General features: G+C 38.4%; 1 protein-coding gene across 1 annotated transcript in view; it reads left to right on the top strand.

Annotated features, from left to right (window-relative positions):
• The window catches only part of CCT4 (chaperonin containing TCP1 subunit 4), a 377,714-nt gene that overhangs the window by 59,674 nt on the left and 293,947 nt on the right, over positions 1–24,093 (top strand). The window contains exons 4-6 of the mRNA XM_067154119.2: positions 8,402–8,653; positions 9,016–9,111; positions 9,187–9,348. Coding sequence (XP_067010220.1) covers positions 8,402–8,653; positions 9,016–9,111; positions 9,187–9,348 — 510 coding nt within the window. The remainder of the gene's footprint in view (positions 1–8,401; positions 8,654–9,015; positions 9,112–9,186; positions 9,349–24,093) is intronic.

Raw genomic sequence — 24,093 nt, 5'->3', positions numbered from 1 at the left:
ACGTCTAGAGGGCCGGGCATTCACGTGTCCCGCTCAGCAGGTACTGAACGTGTTAATTGTTCATAGTTTACATCAGTGATGGATAATCAAATACAAAATAATTGCTTACTCGATTATTTCATTTTATTCGTTTAATTTTTCCATTCCATTATTTCTTGTCCATTTGATTAATTTTCCATTTGATTCTTTTTTGTTTATTGAATAGATGGAACCTTTAGCTTTACCAAGCATTTGAAATTGTCACTAAGTGACTTCAAAAAGACTCCAGATTGCTGGAGTTGGCTACACTGATGATATTCCGTAATGGTGGTTCTTTCCCCAGCCAACAAAATGTGACAGTTGTCAATACAAATCAATAAGGGTTGAAACCATTGAATGAAAAGGTGGTGGTGCTGATTACTGCTCTAAGAGGAAATACAACTGGGTAAGTGTCCTCTGTTAATACTAATCAGAGGGAAAAATGGAAGGTGCCTGACACTACAAAAAATGAAGATCTCAGCCAAAGAAAGACAGCAGCCATGAAGGGGATAAAAATAAGACTCGCTTGGCCTTGGAAACCTAATAACATTGGGATTGAAAAAGAACGAGTTGACTAAGGAAGGTCGGTTATGATAGATGAAAGTAAGGAGCCTGGCGCACGCAAGTGGAAACAGTGCCTGGATTCAGCTGGAGGGCCCAGTGATCTCAAACCCATGCTCGCACGCTCCTCCTCGCTCACTCACTAGATTAATAAATCACCACCTGATAGGCATTTATGGCACCTGTCAAGGTGGTAGATTGCCTATCAGTTGTTCACCTAGTCTTGACTTAAATAATTTGAGATCTTGAGTGCCTTTTATTCGCCTCTTACGGCATGCAGGGGATACCGTGGATGTTACTGTACCGTCCCAGTCCACAGGTGAAAATGATGGTTGGTGAATGAAAGATAAGGATCAAGTGTATGGCACAGTTTCACTTCACCAGTGTCTTTCTTCAACACATCAAAATTTCTGCGTTTATCTATGTACCATTTTCCTATACGATCTCTTCATCCAGAAAGTTGTTCTTTAAAAGTTCGATACATCAATATACTTTTATGAGATCTTGAAGTTAATATACTTTTTATCTCCCTTTGACATAAAATTAAAGAATATTGTTTGCAAGTTAAAAGAAATTGGCACTTGATAGTAATAGGGCTTTGTTCCATTATGTGGTCAGAAGACTGCACTTTATTTTACAGATATTGAAGATCAAGACAGTTCATTCACTCATTTAGTTTCAACATTTGGAGATTCATCTAGGGGGGGGGGGGGGGGGGGGAAAGGCGTATTCCAATTTTTTATAACAATTCATCTATTTGCTTATTTTAATCAATTATTCATCTGACACGCTTACCGAAAACTTTATTCGTGATGTACCGTCAAATGGGGTAATTCCGATCATTTTTTTAAAGGTTTTTTTCGGATACGTCCCGCGTTATTTACGTAGTACTTACGAAATTAAATATGCAAGATTGATGATTCTTTAGCTTCTATTTGACATAACAAAGAATCGTAAGTAGTCGATAATATTGAAAAACTAAATAAAAATCGGTGATCGGTGTTACCCCATGGAGTGGGGTAATTCCGATCTGTCATTTATTTTTCTTGATTATCGGTATTTTACCGTCTTATGGGTGATACCGATCACATTTTTACTTTTAAAAAAATATATCTTAACATATAGGTAAACCTAAAACAAAGCAAATAAACAATCATTAAATCACTAAAAGTAATAAAATTGATAGAAATACACAAAATTGAAGTCTCTAAACACATTCTATTTTCAAGCTATTTAGTAAAACTGTTCGAACCAATAGTAAAGAAGATACGGGATATTTTACTAATAGTAAAGTAAAACATAATAAATAGATAAGACATATTAAACAGATTATACAGATAAAAATGTTACATTTAAGAGGCACTAATCACAATTTTTTACACAAGGACATAGTCTCCTTCTGCTCCACATCAACATGTTCTATATCAAAGAAAACAAACTTCCCTTGTTTGCAGGATGCTGGTATAAGTTTCCTCTCAATTTGTTCCTTTTCGATTTCCATTACATCAAAAATGTCTGGAAATACAAAATATGTTGTGCCAGCCAGGATCCTCTTCCTCAGAAAATTTGCTTAGAGTGTGCCCAGACTAACTCGCCGGCTGGCCAATGAAACGCAGAGTTCTCTTCTTCGTTGGAAATGCAACGAGAATAGTCGTTTATAGACAACCCATCTTCCCCCCTCTTTCATGAAAAGCTAGAGTTTCTGCGGTGGAAATGGCGTGACAGGTTTCGCTTGCCTCAAAACTTGAATTGCCTCCTTCTGATGTTGATTCTTCTTCTGAAGTTACTTCAGTCTCTATACTTTGATCATCATTATCATCCTTGTCAGCTGCATTGGTGGCCTAATCTCTCACCACAATCCCTTTGCCGGGAGGAACAGTCAAGCGCTTTGCACGGCGAACCGGTGCATTTGTACTTGCCTCTCCAACCCGGGCTCGCTCGAGATGTTGAACGAACGATGCTGTCCACGATCGTTCTCGACTGATGTCATCAGCACTGTCATCATGTGGAATCTGGCGTAGCACGTTTTCCGGACAGAAAGGAACAATACCCGTTTTTCTGAACCCAGAAATAATATTCGTTGCACAATTGTTAAATGTCTGTTTTAGAAGTTTAGGGAACTCTGATTTGTGCACCCCTCCCCTATTCGTTTTCTTCCTTTCATCCAGCACACTTCGCCAAGCCATCTTTAGGGGACGAAAGAAGGCAACATCAAGAGGCTGGCAAAGGTGGGGAGCATTCGGAGGCAATAGAACAAATTTGACGTCTGCTTTTCACATAGCTTGATTACGTTAATTGAGAGATGGCTCGACAAGTTATCGCCTATCATGACCTTGGGTCCCTGTAATGTCTTTATAAAAGGCAACATAATTTTCTTAAACCATGCATCGAACATCGTAAGATCAAACCAGCCACTCATATTTCGGCTATAACCAGCACTGCTGATCCCTCCTTCTGCCATGTGTCGTACAGATGCTTACTTTTGTAGACAGTGAATGGTGGTAAAACTGTCCCGTCTGCAGCCGCAGCCATCATAACACTGATACTCTTTTTCAAACGAGTCTAAAATTCTCTCAGGATGTTTGACCCCCACGTTTCACAACAACCTTCACATTTCCCAGATCATCACAGAAATTTGTCTCATAATTTATAATATTTGACATAGGAACTTCTTCTAGTGTGTTTTGCAGGTCATTCCACACATTTTCGCCGCATCGCTCTTCATAGTCCCCCTCCTTCCACTCCTCCCCCCCTACCGCTCCTTCCCTCTCCCCTCCTAATCCAACAATGGCCGTTCCCCCGACCTAAACTATCCACCATGCTCTGTTCCTCTTCATCTCGTGCCATAGCTTTACTGCCTTAGGTCCCGCAATGAACTGTGAACATCATAGAAACTGCCCCACTCTACACGTAATGTTGCAACAATAGAACACAAACATTAGCACAGTCAACTTCTAAGCTCTCAGAGGAACATATTACATAATTCGAATTTTGTATTCTTGTCGAGCTGAATGTTTCCTACACCCTCAACAAACGTGATTCTTTTACTATCATGTTCATCTCACACTTGGATTTAGATAATTTATATGCATTTGTACAAGTTTAGATATGTTGAGCCCTATCTCATACTGCGCTTGACCTATATGGCATCTGACGAAGTGTCTACATATTTTAATTCTTTAACTGCCAATTTCACCTTGTACTTACGAAAAATTTAATATGTAATATGTAATTGAAAATTGGTATTTAACGAGTCCTAACTCGTGTGAGTTATAGCTTTTGTTTCACCTTTCATGGACTGTTTTGAAGTGGCATACTGAATATCTACATATTCGAACCTTTACTACGAAGTTGATCTCGCACCATGGGTTCAGATGTCATGTGCATTTTTAAGAGGCTGGAAAATGAAAACCTACAACCTGTTCTCCAGTCTTAGACCGGGTCAGGGATGTAATGAATGAAACATATATAGGCTAGTATTACAATGGGGTCGCCACTCCCAAGGTGATTATTAATGACTGATAGATGCAATGAAATGATAATGGAGAGTGTTGCTGGAATGAAAGATGACAGGGAAAACCGGAGTTCCCGGAGAAAAACCTGTCCCGCCTCCGCTTTGTCCAGCACAAATCTCACATGGAGTGACCGGGATTTGAACCGCGGTATCCAGCGGTGAGAGGCTGACGCGCTGCCGTCTGAGCCACGGAGGCTCTTTTAAGAGGCTTGATTCTCTTAAATCCTAACTCGTATTTGAACTACACCCGCACCAGTGACATTCAATGAATGAGTGAACGCAGACCTTTATGTGCCAAATTCATCGAGAACCTACAGTTTCGAATGTGTTGCATGTATTTCAGATTTTGCATTTATCGAGTCCAAACTCGCGCTGTGCAATTTTGTCTCACCCTTCACAGCTGGTTTTGAATTGACGCTTAGTGAATAAGTGATATCAATCCCTAACTGCCAAATTTCATCTCAACCTAAAATATTTTAAAAATGTTTTGTGCATTTTTGAGACGATTGTGTTTGTTAAAATCTAACCTATGTTTTGTACTACACTCGCGGCAGGCAACATTCAATGGAAGAGTGTCGGAGATAATTTGAATCTCCAATACCAATTTCATCTTGAACTTTCGCGTGGTTTTGTTGCAGTTTATGTTTTTTAAGTGATTATGTTTTGAACCCTAACTCATGTTTATACAGTTTTGACTCGCCCTTCATGACCATTTTATAAACTGACAATGTAATTCACTATTTCATGTCTCTCATTTAATCACACTGATTTATCATCTTGTATAATGTAAATGTCTACATGCTTACGCCTATGCCTATTTCCCACATTTTGGCTGAAGATGACGCCAAACAGCGTCGAAACTAGTTCCAAGTGTAAATATATGTTGTAAATAAACTTACAACATTTATTTGTGTTACGGAGTTATCCGTGGTAGTTAGAGGTGAAAGAAGGTGCGGGCGGGAATAGGTCTCAACTTACAAAATTAAAGTTAATTTTAAAACTTTAACAAAGGTTATATTTTCTTTTCAAATCAACAGATAACAACAACAGAGTAACAGGTACCAAGTAGCAGGAAAAAAAGTTAAGAAATTACAGTTGTTACAAGATTTGGGCTTCGAGCCCCAAGGTAAATTTCTGAGCTCTCAGCTCACCACCACAATAGCTAAAGGGCAGAAAACCCCTAAGTACAAGGAGCACTTGCTCCTAATTACAATGTTAAGAGGAAAAGAGCTGACCCGCTCTCAATTTTACAAGCCTATCAAGGGCTACAGCAAACTTCATTCCTAACTGCCCTTAAGGCACACATACAGTGAAAGAGGGGTATCTTGTACCCAACCTACAGGGCCTTCACATGAAGAAAACAAACTCTGGGTTAATTAAATGGCCCAAAAAAACCAAATTGACTGGAGGCGTAGCTTGCACTCCTACATGAAACTTCCTAAAACCTAGGTGGCACTCGGCCAGTTATACAGGGGCTAATCCCATACTAGGGAGGTGACTAGTTGGCAAATAAGTTTAAGACTTTAAGAAGGAAGAGAAAAACTGTTAGAAAAACATAGTCACCTCAAATTCAAAATGAAGGGGAGTTCGAGAGGGTGAAGCACTCTCTATCCCCGCTTTACAGATTTGTAATTTATAGAAGACAGAAAGGAATTTACATTTTAAAAGGGTGGTTTACATACTAAAGGTTTCGAACCCTCCCCGAGAGTTAAACTGCTGAGCTAGCAAGAAATGATGTTAACCTTGTAGATGAATTGCTGCTTGGAGAAAGAGGCGCTTCCCGCCCCCTGCTATATATTCCCACACCGAGAAAGATGTTACTGAAGTGGCCCTGAGACCAGAAAATAAGCAGTTTATATACCCTCGTGGAACATTCGAGACCTTTCATGAATGATGATAACCCGCCCACAAACTTTTATTGGTCGGCTAAAGATTACAAGTCAAAACTGAAGAAGAAATCTAGGATTGGTGGAAAATTAATTTAGAAAATTTAGGATGGGCTAAATTTAAAACTGGCGGAAACAGAGATCAATATTGCCAACCCAAAAAATGAAAGAGAAATTTAACAAAGAACAAACTTATAGGTACAAAATTTCTTCAAAAAACAGTTCGTTCACTTCGCACCAGGGTGCACAGTTATAGTTTTTAAGTAGTGACATCTAGAAGAGAATGTCCACACTTCTTGCTACAGAGCAAACAAACACAAATCAAAATAGACATAGTTCAGAACACTTCAAAATTTACAGTAGCGACATCTTCCAAGAAACCTTTGATTTAATACAGATTTTAAAGTTCAGAGTTTCTCCTGTAGAGAGGTTTCAACTGGTGCAATATTTGAATTCGCGGCGTGGAGGTGTACCGCCCGGTACAATTTGTATTGAAAAGGTGGACTCTTTTAAGTTTCCTATCTTACATGATAATATCTCTCGTAACACCTACCCTGGATCGTTTCGGGTTCTCCCCAATCCTCACTTTGAGTTCCTGGTTCCTCCTGAGAAAACCTCGAATCCATTCTAACCCGGGACGGTTATCTGCGAACCTTTTCTCAACCTTGCCAGCGTGGTTCAAGTAACCCTGGACGATGTTACGTATATCAGTATTTCTGAGCGGGAAACTTCACCTGGCACATAACAGCAGCCCTTCGACGAGTTTTTTTCTCCTCCCTAGTTAAGGCTGTCGGTGCAGCCACCTTATGTGAATATCTGTTTTTCAATTTGTCGTTTAGTGTGGTATATGGTACAGCAAACTGTTCAGATGCTCTCCGGATACTCATTTTCCCTTGACGGACAGCTTTTATTGCATTCTCTAAGTGGATAGGGTTATATCTACAGTACACCTTCCAACAGTCCCAGTTTCTTCACATATGTCCTCACCATGATCGGCATTACCCTATAACAAGACAACTTCGTATATAAAAAGCCGTAACTTTAAAACGGTGTAATGTAGAAACTCGCGCAAAAGCTTTATATGATACCAAATAACTGAAGATAGGATTGCAGTATTAACTTACCGCCAGTGTATGGTATGTGACGTTCTGAAACAGAAGCGACAGCGATAATTTAATAAATTTCACTTCTTAACAATCTCTCCCGGTGAATTGTAGACAAGAATGCACATATTCTTAGTGCGCAGTCAGATAGCCAATAATGTTCCCTTTGTTTATTGGATCCATTGTCTTCACGGGAAGGCTCAGTTTTCAGAAGGAAGACCGGATGATCGATAATGCCCCATTATATCGGAATTACCCCACGTTACGGTATCAGATTATTCTATGAGATACAACTGAGCATTTGAAAATCATTTGATTGTTTTATTACATTGTTTATTCCCATATTTAAATAATCGGGTTATTCATATTAAAAGTATTTGATTAATCGATCACTAAACTGAATTATATTTGAAACTCATTTGATTATTTAATTGATTGGATAGAGTTCATTCAATTATTAAAAGGATTTGATTATCTTGTCACTAGTTTACATGGATCATCTACTGAAAGGTATAAAGTTGCAGGTGGAAATAAAGTAAGCAGTTTGGCCTATGCCAACAACTTGGTCTTAATGGCAGATTATGCTGAAAGCCTGCAGTCTAATATCTTGGGACTTGAAAATAGCTGCAAAGAGTGAAAATGAAAATGAAAATGAGTATTTCCAAGACTAGTGATGTCAGAACGTAAGAAACCTAAGAGAGTTGAATGTCAGGTTGGGAATACAAAGCTGGGACAGGTGGATCGGTTGATGTGTATTCTGCTCCCAAAAGAAACTATCTTTGTCGGCCTTTTTTCACATCAACGTTGCTGTTCGGGAGTGAAAGCTGGGTGTACTTGTGTTTTGTTATTCATAAATTAGAAGTAACAGACATGAAATTAGCGAGGATGATCTCTGGTACTAACAGGTGGGAACTATGCCAGGAATGAATTCTATTGATGAGGCTGTATCCATGAATCGGCCTCGGCGGTGGGTCTTGTGAGGTGAATGAAAGAGGATGGGCTCCATAGGAGAATAATGGACTTGGCCTCGGAGGGTGAGAGAGTAGAGGAAGACCAAGAATATGATGGTTAGACTCGGTTTCTAATGATTTAAAGATGAGTTTTAGAACTAAATGATATCACACACTCTGTTACGAATAGAGGATTGCGGCAGTGTTTAGTAACGTCACAGAGACTTGCAGACTGGATGCTGAAAGGTATAACAGTTTATAACGAAGATGTATGTATATACATAATAATTGTGAAGAGTTCCATGATTGTTGCCCCTGCATCTTTTTCTGTGTTGAAACATTTGTTATAGGAGAATTCATTTTTTTTAGTTGGTGGAATTATCCAAGGCTCAGGACATAGAAGCTGGAGATGGAACTACAAGTGTTGTAGTCATGGCTGGCAGCATTCTGGAAGCTGCTGAGAAGTTATTACAGAGAGGTATCCATCCTACAATCATCTCCGACGCTTTTCAGCGAGCAGCTGTCAAGGCGACAGAGATCCTCACCAACATGTCGACACCTGTAGAGCTCAGCGATAAGGAAAGTCTTGTGAAGAGTGCCTCTACTGCTCTTAACTCTAAGGTGAGTACAAGATGAAAATAAGAGCTTATTCCTAGTCTTTTACTACATGTATTAATGTTTATCTCTAGTAGTTTCCCTTTTCGTGTGTTTATCTGGCTTATTCTACAGTGAAGATCTTTGAAGGTGGTCCTCCAGTGAGTGTTAATGAAACTGGGAAGTACAAACAGGCTTGTTGATGGCTGAGGAACTGGGAGCTTGTCAATTTGAAGGTGTGGAGGTTGTCCTTCATTCTATTGCTCTCCTATCATAATGTTCATTCTCTTGTATGTTTCTCTCTCTATATGTCTTCATTTGACACTTAAATCCTCACCTCTGTAAAATGAGATGTAATGATGTTGGCATCTGATGTCTCCGTATTCCAGGTTGTTTCTCAGCAGTCTAGTTTACTGGCTCCAATAGCAGTGGATGCAGTCTTGAAAGTTATTGATTCTGCCAAGGACAAGAATGTTGATCTCAAGGTAAGTTTATCAATCAGGAACAACTATCTACCTTAATATTAAGTCCTTTGTCTTATCTCAGACTGCCTGTTACAGGATATCAGAGTTATCAGGTTACTGGGTGGCACAGTCGAGGACACAGAGCTCATTGAAGGATTGGTGTTCACTCAGAAGCCTGCCAACGTAAATGGACCTCGCCGAATGGAAAAGGCCAAGATTGGTGTAATCCAGTTTTGTATTTCACCTCCTAAGACTGATGTAAGTATGCTCTCTTTTCCTTCAAATTGTTACATCACAACCTTGTGAGTTTTCTGTTTTCTTTTTAAGTTGCACATCTTGTCCTAAACTACTGTGCTACTATGTATATGTTGTACCTTAAGAATTAATACCACATAACTGACAAAATTTGGAGAATACACGAGACAAATGTTTTTAAAAATGAATTATTCTTTTGTTATTGTTTTGTTAAACACCTCACTGTTTATGAATTAATTTTTTAAAATCCGTAGCATCAGTTACGCGATATTGGATCAGTTAAATTTTCAGAAAATTGGGCCACATAAAGTGAGTCATAACTATGATCATGATTCATAATTTATAGCTTGTATTCTTTATTACAAGTGTGGAATATTGTTGTAGTAGGAATTAGTCTTTAGGAATTACACTTTTGAGTTGCTGGAGATGATCCCATTTTGTTTTTGTGATCCTTAAGTGCTCTTGGTAAAGTTTTGGAATCTCTTGTGCACCTGCTGGTCTAGGCCTCCTGCTCATCTCCATAAAATCCTCCTCAATCCCGTTTGATGGATTGTATTTAATAACTTCAATTCTGTTACAGTTGGGGTGAATGGAGTCTTAAATCCATTCCTCTTTTATAGCATATTGGTAAAGAATGAGTAGTAGAGATAGACAGCATTGTCTGGTTTAGGGTTTCCTCGTGCTTCTTTTGACACTGATGCAAATTGGCTCGGAGGTGTGATTTTGCAATTCATTAACTTGTATTGAATTACGCTATGGATGAGTCGCATTCAATTTGGGTGTGACCCTTTTCTAGGAATTTGTGGAAAATTGTAACCCCAGTTTTCTTGGCAAACTTTAGCAAAGCATTGGACATCAATACATTCTGATTTTGATAGGTAAATCTGTTGGAATACAAGATGGTAGGAACTCTGGACTTTTCCAATTGCCTGCTTAATTGTACCAATTATGCAAGAGGCAAAAAATGAAGCTAACCAGCTAAGCTTGACTTTTATCAAACCAGTAACTTGTTACATCACGGGTTTCTAAGATATATATAGAAAAGTTATGTACTGTAAGCTTTGTTTTGTGATATAATATGATAGCCCTCAGAAACACACCTACCGTTACTGTCAAATTCCATGGTGAACACTGCACATGCTCTGGCCTCTGCATCTGTCTTGTCCTTCATTTCCTCATTTTGAGCTTTCTTTCATCACTCACTTTTAACAATCTTGATGTGTAACTTCGTTTTATTCCACCTAGCCATACATATATTTTATACAAATAGGACTGGTTTCGACCGTATGACTTGGTCATTTTCAGCTGTTCATTTAAACAAGTTAAACTGAAATAAGCACACAATCATTAAATAAAACGGGGTTTAAAAACCCTGAGCTAAAAGTGTAAATTCATTGTAAAACACTAGTCCACAATAAAATTCTTGAATTTTCACTTGACACTAGTTTTTTTTTTTTGAAATAATGAGAATATAAATTAAAAACTTGATAGGAATGTTTCAATTGTGTACAGGTTGAGTCATACAAATTAACAATATTTTAAAAATATTCAAAAGGTTATGTACAAATTACAGGCAATACAACCCGATAAGATGTTCAAAAAGTAGTTTAAATTGGGCCGTGAAGAAATGATTTCATCTGGAACACATTGAGTCCTATGGAAGTAACAAGTATATCACTGTCTGTTGATGAATCTGATGTATGTAGTTCATAAAACAACGATGTATCCAAAATGATTGTGTCCTGTAGTTCGACTTGTTTAAATGGATAGCTGAAGATGAGTCATATGGTCAAAACCAGTCCTATTTGTATAAAATATATGTATTGACTAGGTGGAATTTATGCTGATTTGCTCTTGCAGTAACGAGACTGTAATTTTGGCATTTTTCCAGAAATCGTGCACTCCAGTCGGCTTGTTAAGATTGCCTAATGGATGGCTTTTCTCAGCACGAGGAATGTTTTCACTCTCGGAGCTTGATCTTTCCACTACTTAACAGTTCACTTATTCATTCAGAATGTTTTCAAACTTGTTCTTTTGGAGGTTGATGCAAATATAATTGAAAAGCGTACTAGTGAGGCTTGATTCCCCTATTCATGGTCCATTTCTGGGAATGAAATCCACAAGCCCGGTATTGTACAGTTTACGCTGATCCCAATACGTGGTCTCTCCAAATTTTTTTAAATCCCTCTTATCCTTCATCATCTTTAATGTTGTACTCTCTCAATTTGGACATTTCACACATATTTGAAGTGCAAGTAGGCTCCTGGTTCCTTTAATTTCTCTAGACATCTTTTATGACTTTTCCCTTCTTTGGTCCTTCTACAACCTAGGTATGGTTGGCCGTTAAATATTAATTTTTTATTTTTGTGTAGTTTCCATGTATCTTTCATACTTCTTTTTTCCCTGATTCACTTCAATTTCCAAAGAATTCTTCATCTTGATCACAAACATCTTTGCTTTCTGGTCCACTGAATAGCTCGGCTGATGTCTCATGGGTCTAATCAGAATTATTTTCATTGGATTCTTCGTTGACAGGAGGAAGGTTGAGTGGACCAAACCTAAAGAGCAAAATATTGTACATTTATAAAAGTTGAGAGTATTAGCACACAATTACATGATCCTGTACTGAAAGTTAGCAATGCAACATTCATATTACAAGTAATCATGTTCATATTGGTCCATATTGACTGTATAATGTCAGGAAAAAAAATAGTTAAACCAGCTAATCGGTGCACAACATTATAATCTAAAAAGATTATTTATGGAACAAAAGTGGACGTTTCGGCTCTTGGAGCCATCATCAGTACAAAAACACTTAAATAAGATTAAAAGCACATTAGCATACAGATGTATGAAACTGAAAGAAAGATCATGAATGCAGTATTGGTACTTGAGATAATTCAAAAAAATATTGAAGCTCATTGTTCAAAGGTTTGTAAAATCACCACAAGATGTCTAAATGTATACAGTGAAACCTTGTTAGTGCATTACTCACATTTTTCCGTTGAGCATGTAAATTCAAACTCCCGTTTCTCATCGTATTAAATCTTTATAAAAATACCTTGCTCATCGTGTTATGAAGTTTCGTTGTTACCGCTTAGTGCAATCACATTTTTCCTAGCCGTGAAAATGTTACTGTATTTGTTATCCGTTGTGAAAGAAACGTTTTCAACTCGGGTAGAGCCGTCGCCACAGTTCCGTGATTACGGGAAGCGGCCTTCCTGAACTTCACACGATAATTTGCACTTTCAGGGTCCAAACCGTTAGCCTCAGGAATGTTAAGATTTGCTTGCCTGTTAGCAGCGAGACTGCTGAATAACAGAGTGGGCCTGTTTGTGGTTGTATTTTGCATTCTGTTCAGAAGATAGAAATGTATTTTGCGTTAAGTGGTACAGTGAAGTGTAGCGAATAGTTGTCGCATGATCCGGTAGCATATATCTGGATTAGAAACGTAATCATGTGAAATTGACTAGCGTGGTGCATATTTGTCTTGGGATAGCCTAGTTATGGATACGGAAAATGTGAAATTCCTTAGTAATGAAGACAATATTAAAATCCATCAGAAAGTACACCGGCGTAAGCGTGCAGAGGTCGCGAATGTTGAAATTCGCACCTTCGGGTTCCAACTCGAACACTCAAGTTAGTCAAAGTTTTGTTTGATTCAAAATGGCGGCCAAAGTCATTCCTCGCAGTTGCACATGTTGAGTGAAACCTCCAATTCATTGTCTAAAGGCCAGTCTCCACTGATTAACATTTAACAACATGTTAAATGTTAAGTGTTAATGTTAATTGGTGACACCATCAACATGTTTAATGTTAAACTTTACTTCCTTGGTTTATGTACAGGTAGTTCATCATATCAATTTGTGGTAATGCATTTAGGTGGTGTCCAGTATTTTCAAACAAGGACAATGGACTCAGATGAAGATTTGGCCTTTGTTAACGCCACTGTTGCTTCTTTTTGTGATTTAGAATTGCAGTTTTATTAGGCACATTTCCTCCCCTCATCCTGCTCATTGCTTCAAAAGCAAACCACTTTGAAGTATCAACTTCGTCTGCTCCCCCCCCCCCCCTTCCCGACTTCAGACTTTTCTGAACTTTTTGCAATTTTTGACTGTACTGGGAGCGGAGGGACGGTAGTTTTTTTTTCGATGCACTCACGGGAACAATTATTGATAATTTAGAGTTCCTGGAAACTGTTGACTTTCTTCGCTTTATCTCTGTATTCCTTTGATGAGACATCCCATAAACATCATTAAGTCCAGAGTGATCTTGCTCTACTCCATTTCTGACTATAAATTTTAATATAGTGGAGAGAGAATGACACATGTGCACGTACTGTTATTTGTAGCTTATAACAAAGAGAACGACTGTTGCGGAGTGTTGTAACTATAATCCTACTTCACGAGAAGCACGTCATTTAGGCTATCCGTTGGCATGGAAACAAGCACGGAAGTTGCCGAAGCTGTGCCGACATCTCACGAACAACGAATTGACTGGACATGTTTTCCACTTGGAGCGGAAAACACACCAACACGCCAAAGTGTTACCTCAACATTCTCAGTTAACATGCAGGGTCAATTGGAATACACAATCACAATGTACATATCGATTGTAACATGTTAAATTTAACATGTTGGTGTTAAATGTTAATCTTTAGTAACTCACTGCTCCGAAATTAAAGGCTTCTACTAACGTTTGTTTTAGTAATAGTGTAATCTGCAATAATACTTTGATATTTTTGTTGGCCCCTGTGCACATGTTTTCATATTTATTGGCTGGTGTTTTCTTACACATCTTGATGTACTTATTTTATAATCCCAACCAGAAAAGTTTTTCATATTCTCATGTTTTTCACACCTTTTAATGCTCTCCTCTCAACTTAAGAAATGGTAGATAGGCGTGTAGTTTTCACTTTACCCGCAGATACATGACGTAAAATGCCCCCATAACATGTTATAATTCTAATGTTAGGTCTGTATTGAAATGTACATAAATACAAAGTATGTTACAAGTGTTATTTTTATTATCCACCTATTCAATACAAAGAGATCTAGTAAATTATGAATTAAATCATATGATAAAAAGTTACAAGGGACATGTTTCACCCATATTAAGGACATTATCAGCCTCAAAACTCAAACCTGTAAGGTGAATAATCAAGATCCTGATTGTTCTTACAAATTGTAAAAGGAGGATATCAGTGTAGGTGTTTGTCTAACATAAAATGATGAGAATGTCCTTGGTTAAAATCGTTTCAAGCTGCATGTCAAATTTGCAAGATTACACTTTCTGGAGCGCTAAGTCAATGCGGCCAAAACCTGTAGAGGGTAGAGCAATAAAGAGCTCAGTCTTTATAATGAAATAGAAATGTGTTTCCTTGAATACTCTTATTGGAGGATCAGAAAGTAAAGCTGATACTGTTATAGATGTTAATTTCGTATGTTGAGATAAGACTACAGTCTTGTTAAGTAGCTGTTCAGCTGTCTATATCAGGGTCAGCCAACTGGCTGGCGTTTGGTGTAAGAGGACCCGTGTGACGTCGGAGAGCACATGTGACGTATGAGCGCAGAAGGTGGGGAGACGCTAGCCTAGAGGGAGACGAAGGGACAGCCTCGCTTTGTAGTAAACACGTGCAGTGCCATACGTAGTGGTGGTAGTGGTACAGTACGTATGGATGAACCGGGCACATCACGGTGCGACAAGCTACCTACCCCTCCGGTCTTTTTATCTTCATGGGAAGATCTATTTTTATTTGTTGAAAATGATAGGAATGCTACAGCTAAATATTTAGTTTGTATATGTAGAAATAAAGTTGCTTTATAACTCTTATGCTACTTTATAACAAAGTTACGTTACAATAAAATGTGTAGAGAGAAATATGTACTACACATACCGCATTGTACCTGCAGCCCTTGGGCCTCCCCCTACGAATAACGTTGTTTCCCCTCTCCCCTCTAGCCTTCACTTCTCATTTACAGTACTAAGTACTTCGTTTCGCTGCCCGAGCAGTGTGTGACGTGTTACCTGACATCACATGTACACGCAGTTTGCTGACCCTGGTCTATATTCTTATTTAACTGACTTGAAGGAGTGAAAGTTGAATGTGTTATTATAAGTCATCTTAAGTAGTTATGGGAGCAAGGAAAGTTATTCGACTTAAGATGACTGTTATCTTATAACACATTCAACTTTCACTCCTTCAAGCCAGTTAAATAAGAATATAGACAGCTGAACAGCTACTTAACAAAACTGTTGTCTTATCTCAACATACGAAATTAACATCTATAACAGTATCAGCTTTACTTTTTCTTATCCTCCAATAGGAGTATTTAAGGAAACACATTTCTCTTTAATTATAAAGACTGAGCTGTTTATTGCTCTACCCTCAAAAGGTTTTGGGTGCATTGACTTAGTGCTGCGGAAAGTGTAATCTTGCGAACTTGACATGCGGCTTGAAAAGATTTTAACCAAGGACATTCTCATCTAGACAAACACCTACATTGATACCCTCTTTTTACGATTTGTAAGAACAATCAGGATCCTGATTGTTCACCTTACAGGTTTGAGTTTGAGGCTGATGATGCCCTTAATATGGGCGAAACATGTCCCTTGTAACTTTTTATGATAGAATTTAATTCTTAATTTACTAGATCTCTTTGTATTGAATAGGTGGATAATAAAAATAACGCTTGTAAATGCCCTCATGTCGGAAAAAATCTTGCCTTGAGTTTCCTGTTGGATAGTTTGTATATTCATTAGTATGTTTTCTTGCTTAACACGTTCTTTATTCCTTGTCCCCTGCAGAAACGTCTTAACGAGGTTTCACTGTTTTACAAAGTTCATTGATGAAAAGTTCAGAAAATTGCCACAAGATGGCTAAATATATAATATTAAATACACCAAAGTTGAGAACTTCACCCTCAAGCTGCTGCGGGGCATTACCATTCCATTCAATGATCTTGTCAAGAAAAATGTAAAGTAGCTGCATCAAATGTATTATCTTGTCAAATAAATGTAGACTTCTTCCCATGTTCATATCATTCATTTATATATATATATAGTAAATAATAAATGCTTTAAAGGTACAGTGAAACCTCTTAGGCCCGGTTTCATCAACACATGTTAAATATATACTAACAAGTAGTTAGTTAATACGGAGTTAGAAATTTAACATCTTGTTAGGTTTCTTGCGTTTCATCAAACTTTTCTTGTGAAATGTTAACTAATCGACTGTTAACTCTCCTAATATTGCGAACTGGTGCGAATCAAGGAGGCAGTGGTACGAACATGCTGTTTTACAGCGCGCTCCGATGCGCTTTGGTTTGAGCACAGCTGTAAAATATGGCGCGTGAAGTGAAACGGAATCGTAGTTCTAATTTTTCCTCCTTCGAAGAAGAGTTGTTAATTGAATTAGTTAGTAAATATATATATATAAGTTATTGAGTGCAAGCGCACAGATGGCTTGACGATAAAAGAAAAGGACGAGGCGCGGGAAAAGTCCGCGAGGTTTTCAATGGGGTAAACAGATACTTTTTTTTAGCGGGTATCCGCTGTCACCTAACAAAATCAATTCGTTAATTGTCCCACTTCAAACTGTGCTCCGATATGGGAGTTATTAAATATTGTATTGTCGTGTGCAGAACCAGATTACCTAGCAAGTATATCCCTGATTTGGAGGTTAGGCTCACTAATCGCCTGAACATTAACATTAACAGAGAAATATCCCTTTCGATTACGATATATTTCGGCCCAATTGCCTCCAGGTGATTGGATTCTTACATGTGTGCAATCTATTGCATGTAGAACAAACACCAGGAAAACTTCTTATTTCATAGAAGTCGCGGATAATTTACTGACGCTCTTCTACTGAAGGGAATGTTATATACCTCCTTCTCATGGATGCTATGGCTGCAGACACACGACAAACAACTCTATTAACAGTGGCTTTAGAAATTCCAGCATTGTCTCCAGCCATTATGTGAAAATAACCAGTAGCAAAAACTCGTAATATTATCAGTACCTGCAACATTGGAGAAAGAGGTAGGTTTCTCTTCGTAGGATATGGAGAAAGAGGTAGGTTTCTCTTCGTAGGATATTCTAACCTCACTTGAATTTCGTCAACAACCTTAGCAACGACTGTTTTCGATAACCTGTATCTATGAAGAAATTTCGGATCCGTCAAATTTTCAAAGTCATTACGTCGCTGAACTCTTCTTCGATCAGGACTGTTTTGTAAAAGATCTAAATAGAGCAATTCCGCCTCGAAAGCGAGATTCACAGCAGCCATTTTGGAACAGGTTGCTAAATGCTAATGTTAGCCATTTAACATTGGAAATGGCTGATGTTAACTTTAATACGCAGTTTAACATTTGTTAATGTTAACATTTGTTGATGAAACGCAAATTTTCTTAAATCGTATGTTAAAATGATTTAACACCTTGTTAAGTACTAACATGTGTTGATGAAACCGGGCCTTAATCTGTTGGATTTTAGTGGTGGGGTCTTCTTTCACTATCAGAAAATTATTTTTACAATTATTGATGAACAAATCCTAATAGTACCACCATTCTCAAATACTCAATGAACTATATCCTTCTATAACATTTACAATTGAAACAGAAATCTATCAAAAGACAAAAGCTCACTCTCATATACCATATCACAAACCAACATATACAAGAAACACAATCAGACAAGATTCAATACATCCAGAATCACACACAAAGGGGGGGGGGCAGCTTTTTACAGTTTGATCTATAGCGCTCATATTATTCCTCTTTTTAAAAGATAACTACAAGATAGAAATACACATACTTTCCCATAGCCCAAGAAAATGGTTATAATGGAGACTGTTAACAAAATAATAAATAAAATTAACAGTAAACTTAAAACTGCACTTACCAATACAGTTAAGAACAATTCAATGGCATTAGCTATACACATCTTTCTCCTGCCTTACCGTATTATTCTTCTGTGGGTCGTTGCACGCAGTAATGCCTAAAATAGTGAAACCTCGTTAATGCATTCCTCATTGACATGTTTTACCACGTAGCAAGTCGTAAATTCAAAGTCCCAATTCCCTTCGTATTAAATCTACATAAAAATACCTAGCTTATCGTGTCGTGAAATTTTGCTGTTACTGCTTAGTATGATCACATTTTTCCCAGCCCTAAAAATGATACTATATTTGTGCATTAGACCCGTTTTCCCCCCACTTTTACAGCAAAAAAAGTAATGGGGGTCCAGTATGCGATAACTTCAAATTTTGTGCTGTGAGCACACGACTTCTAGGCTATAAAGAGCTACAAATTGTACGTTCTACACTGTTCTTTAACAAACTTATGAATGCATTTGAGTTATACTGGCTATTTTCGTTGCAGGGCAGTATTTTTAGATTTTAAAAAAGTCAATAAATGAACATGACTTTTAGGACTACAATTAAAGTAAATATAATCTGTTTTAGTTACTCATATCACGTCATTCATTTCATCTACTCTGTGGATCAGTGGTAGTGTGTCGGCCTCCGGATCCCAAGATAGCGGGTTCAAACCTGGCAGAGGTAGTTGGTTTTTTGAAGGGCAGAAAAAAGTCCATTGAACAGTCTGTCGTACGATGTTGGCATGTAAAAAATCTCTGGTGACACATTTGGTGTTTACCAGACAAAATTCATGACATCTCAGTCATAGACTTCCAAGAGAGTTTCGGTTTACTTGTTCTGCCATCTAGTGGGCCTAGAGTAAAACGGAACGTCAAAATTGACGAGCAGACAGCCAGATGGCGTCAAATTGAAATGTCTGCACACGGTAGCTGAGGCCATACGATTATTATTGTTATTTATTCGTTTCGTCTCATTAATTCCTCTGGTGAGGTCAACGTCACGAAGGGCATAGGTCTTAAAAACTCGCTACGAAAATTCGTCTCACTTCATACTGGCCCCCGTAGAGAAAAGGGATAAAGGCATCGTATTATCATATTATGCAATATTGGTACAAAATAACTCAATGGCCAGTCCTTTTGTCCCTGTCAGTTGAGGAGTAGGCCTACCACACAGTAAACCTAATCGGTGCTTTCATTTTAATTGTCTTTTCTGTAATTTCCCGTTTTCACACCAGGCAAATGTTGGGGCTGTACCTTAAGGCCACAGTTATTTCCTTCCCATTCCTAGGCCTTTCCTGTCCCATCGTTGTCATAAGACCTATCTGTGTCGATGCGACGTGTAAGAAAAAAAAAATCTTGCACCACTAACATTCCTGCTACCAGCGCAGCGCGTCGTCATTCCAAGTTACGTAATCTTCATTGCTATCTCGTGTTCTCGTCAGTCATGCACTGCAATCGAGACTGAGAACATTCGAGGTCTCGTCTTTTTGAAACTTTTAAAAATAGTTTTGGTCCAAACTATGTGTGAAGCTATTCCCAAATGGTTTCTGGAGATGGTCTGATATTCCCAGCTGGTGTATGTGTAGCAGAAGCCACTCCTTCTGAATAAAGCCGTGTTGTTAAAAGCATACCAAACCACCAGTTGATAACTATACTGAAATTCAACTCGAGCTTAGGAAAAGTATCCTTCCGCACTTGAGCACGTCTCCTGTTCCCCCTTCCAGTCTCAGTTCTCCGTCTCAACCACAATCAGCTTATTATTAACGTCATGCGTCTGACAAGTACTTCATTGTGAAATAGTGAAGCATCACACAAAATCACATCCTTTCACATAGCTGCACTTTGATTACGTACCATACCTATTTATTCCTTCATTGACAATTTAAAACCTACAGATTACTGACGAATACCGAGGCAAGAGAAGCAAGGTTTATTTTTATTTCATAATGCATTTTGTGAGGCACACGGGGACTTACAACATAAATATACGATTCCGCTCTCATGCAACGACTGTCAATGGCAGTTTCTCACAGTTCAAAATCTGAAAAAAACCACCTCTGAGTGGGACTGCAAAATACAATGTTTCCAGGAATGTTGTAAATATTGTAGTCTTGTCATTCGGAAGGTAAAAACGAATTGATGATCCCCTCATGGCATTTCTGCAGGTAGAGGGCGGTTACGAATATTAAGCAAAGTACAAATTATTGTTATCATTATTATTAATATTATTATTCACGCCAAGGATCCTATTCCCACATGTTAAGGCCCTTCCTGTTTTATTTACGGCGAGTGCTGAGCTGACACATCGACCTTTTGCTGGAGACTTGGATTTTCGTGGAGTTTAAATTCCAAGCGAGCGGCGTAAACACTGTACACAGAAACGCCGGCCAGTTGCGTGATATTTTTCACCACGTCTTCCACAGTCACAGCGGATTTTCATCTCGTAGGCTACTGTAACCGTTTAAAACAATTTGGTTTAGATTTTCTACTTAATTTTTCTCCACTTTTGTTAGCTTTAAGGTATTTCACAGGGGACTCAAGCGTCACAGCATTACACACATCTTGCTCACAGCCGGCAGCCATTATGAATCTGAACACACTGTTGCAACCAGAATTGCCAACAGTTTTCTTGGATCCATTTTCAATGTCGCACATATTATGCGAACTTATCAGCAATGGATTGAAGTCGAACAAAGCTCACTAAGTACACAGTGCGATAACATATCAATATCATATTAAATAATTATTTTGCTACATACACCACTGAGAACAATAACTATTCATAGCCATCTACGTATGAAATATGAGTTGGTAACGAACCCGAATAACACACAACCTGTGATATATTTTCCATATTTATATAGGACAAAAATGTTTAATTCGTCAAGTCAGTTCACCAGAATGTCTAACCAAACTGAAGGAAGCTCCTAACTTCAGGAACAAGTAACAGACCTAGGGAAGTGTTTGGCGCTGCAGAAGCCTTTTCACTGACCAGAAGTCTAACATCAGAGGGACCGCCAAGGTCTTGAGTTGACTCTCAGTATAGGGTATGTTAAGGGTTGTATTTCCGAATGTACAGTGAAACCTCGATTCTCCATTTTTGGTGGGACCTGGGGAAAAAAACGTACGATACGGGAAATTGGAAAATCCGGGAACGAATTAAAACCGTCAACAGTTTGACTGTACTTCATAGTAATGAAATATATATATATCATTTTATTTGTACAAAAACGCCTGCATTAAATACATTAGTTTAAAAACTTTATATTTTAAATTCAGTTTTACCGAGAAACTTCGTCACTTTCCCGTGAAAACGTCTTTTAGGCCAGCAACTTTCATCAGTCAAGCTCATCGAAAAATATTCTACTAAATAAGTTATCAGAATTATATTGATATGTAAGAAATTTAAAACCACATCTGAGACTCCAGTTTCACTATTGCTGCAAGGAGAGTGTATCGGAGTTATTATGCCGATCGGGAAAATATTATAATACAGTCACTTAAAACGTCTACGGTAGCTACCTCTGTTTTTTTTTCACCTTTAATAAATCTAACTGGAACAGGTACAGTTATTTACAGTAATCGCTATCTAACGACAGTCTCATGTAAATTAGAAGACTTTGTTTTAATAACCTAAAAAAGAACAATGTAACTTATTTATCAGTAAAGGTTTTCGTGCTGTATTACAAACTTATGGCGCGAAATTTAACTTCGAGTTCACCCATGTTTTAGGCCTCGGTACTTTCCGTTAATGATTTTTTTTTTACCGATAAACAGGCGAGAAATGTGGCTTGCATGATAGGCATAATTACTGGTGCAGTTCACATGAACCTACCTGTGGTATTATAGTTAGGAAAGATAGCTGAAAGCACGTAAATAACCATAGGTTGTAACAGGTCCAGTCACATAATCAAGTAAGTTAATCAGAACGCACAAATACAAACATGATACCAAAATACATTAAATCCCAGAAGATGTAATCAAACACTCTCGCACTCACAAAAATAAAGTGTCACGTCGCACACATATAGGTTACGCACTGCACACACAACACTTAAATTGTCACAGAATACAGTAGTCACTTTTTAGTGAAAGTCTTTAATCGTCAGTTGTTTTTTGTTTTGTCGTGCCTTAACACGGTACAGTGCTCCCTCAATATTTAAAACGTTCTGTAGTTCGCTGCTGTCTGTGTCATACGCAGTAATATAGTCGCGAATTTTGTCAAAGGCGGCTAATGCTTCTGCAAACGTTGGCAGGGGTTCAATTTCATCTTCTTCTTCCCCCTCGCTCGCGATCTCGTGCACGGCGCTTGCACTGGCTGTGGCAGTAGAATCATCACACAGCTGTTCTATGCTCTTTACACCACAAGTGGCGAGCTCACTATCGACTGTAGCGTACGTTCACAATTAAGTATTTATTTTCCACCTAGTTGATACAATGATTGCTTAAGGCAATTTTTAATGGTCAAAAGTGGTACATGTTTCGTATATTATCAACATCTTCAGCCACATAACACTGTTTAGATGAAAAATATATAAAATTGACAAAGTAATGCTTTAGAGGAAGTGTCCTTAAAATTAACATAAGATTGACAAGATTAAAACAAACAAATAACTCAAGAGAAAATATATAAATTAATTGTTTTAATCTTGTCAATCTTATGTTAATTTTAAGGACACTTCCTCTAAAGCATTACTTTGTCAATTTTATATATTTTTCATCTAAACAGTGTTATGTGGCTGAAGATGTTGATAATATACGAAACATGTACCACTTTTGACCATTAAAAATTGCCTTAAGCAATCATTGTATCGACTAGGTGGAAAATAAATACTTAATTGTGAATCTATTGAAGTGCGATACGGACCATGAAGCTGATTTTATGTAGCGTACGTCTCGAAGTTAACATCTCTCGGCGCGAGCTTCTCCCAGTCCTCACTGAAAAGTTGTTCTTCGCTGCCGGTGTTGGTGTCGTTCGTGCCTCTGCTTTCGCCAAAGCCACATTTATGAAAACAATTGTGAATGGTGGAGGGCGAAACGTGGAACCATGCTGACACAACAAAGTGGATTGCCTGTAGAATACTGAACTTCGTCTTCACTTCTTTCCCGGCGTCCAACATACACACAGCCCTTTCCACCAGCTGCTTGCGGTAGTACCCTTTAGAGCACTTTATCACCCCCGCATCCAGAGGCTGAAGGACACTGGTACAGTTCGGGGGATAGAAAATAACTTTCACATTTCGTAAGAAAGAAAGTTCCTGCGGGTGGGCGGCACAGTTATCTACGAACAAAACTATTTTTCTCGCTTGAGCACCCATAGAAGCATCCAGTCCGTGAAGAAAATCCAAAAAAATGTCTGTGGTCATCCAAGCTTTACCGTTCGCGTAGTGTCGCACTGGTAACTTCTTCACGTTCTTAAAGCATCTCGGTTTCGCTGCTTTGCCTATAACGATAGGGATACGTTTGTCTGACCCGTCACTGTTACAGCACAACAAAACAGTTATGCGGTCCTTCGCATTTTTGTCTCCATGACAAGATTCTCCTTTAAGAGCCAGCGTGCGATCCGATAAACAGTTGAAAAATAGGCCGGTTTCATCCGCGTTATAGATGTCCTTCGGTTCGTATCCTTCCAGCAGCTCTGGGAGATTTTTCCCCCAATCTTCCACAGCCGAACCATCAACTGCAGCACTCTCGCCGGCGAGCTTTTTATACACCAGCCCGTGACGCTCCTTAAACCGGGAAATCCATCCATTCGAAGCAGAAACATTTTTGATACCCATTCTTGCAGCGATGCTTCGAGCTTTTACGCGCGAAATGTTACCATCCACAGGAATTCTCGACGCCCGAGCTTGCTGATACCAAGAAAAG

This window comes from Anabrus simplex, chromosome 9 (genome assembly GCF_040414725.1).
Source record: "Anabrus simplex isolate iqAnaSimp1 chromosome 9, ASM4041472v1, whole genome shotgun sequence".
NCBI classification, from domain to species: Eukaryota; Metazoa; Arthropoda; class Insecta; order Orthoptera; family Tettigoniidae; genus Anabrus; species Anabrus simplex.
The sequence above is the reverse complement of the archived record's forward strand: the minus strand, read 5'-3'. Positions and strand labels throughout refer to the sequence as shown.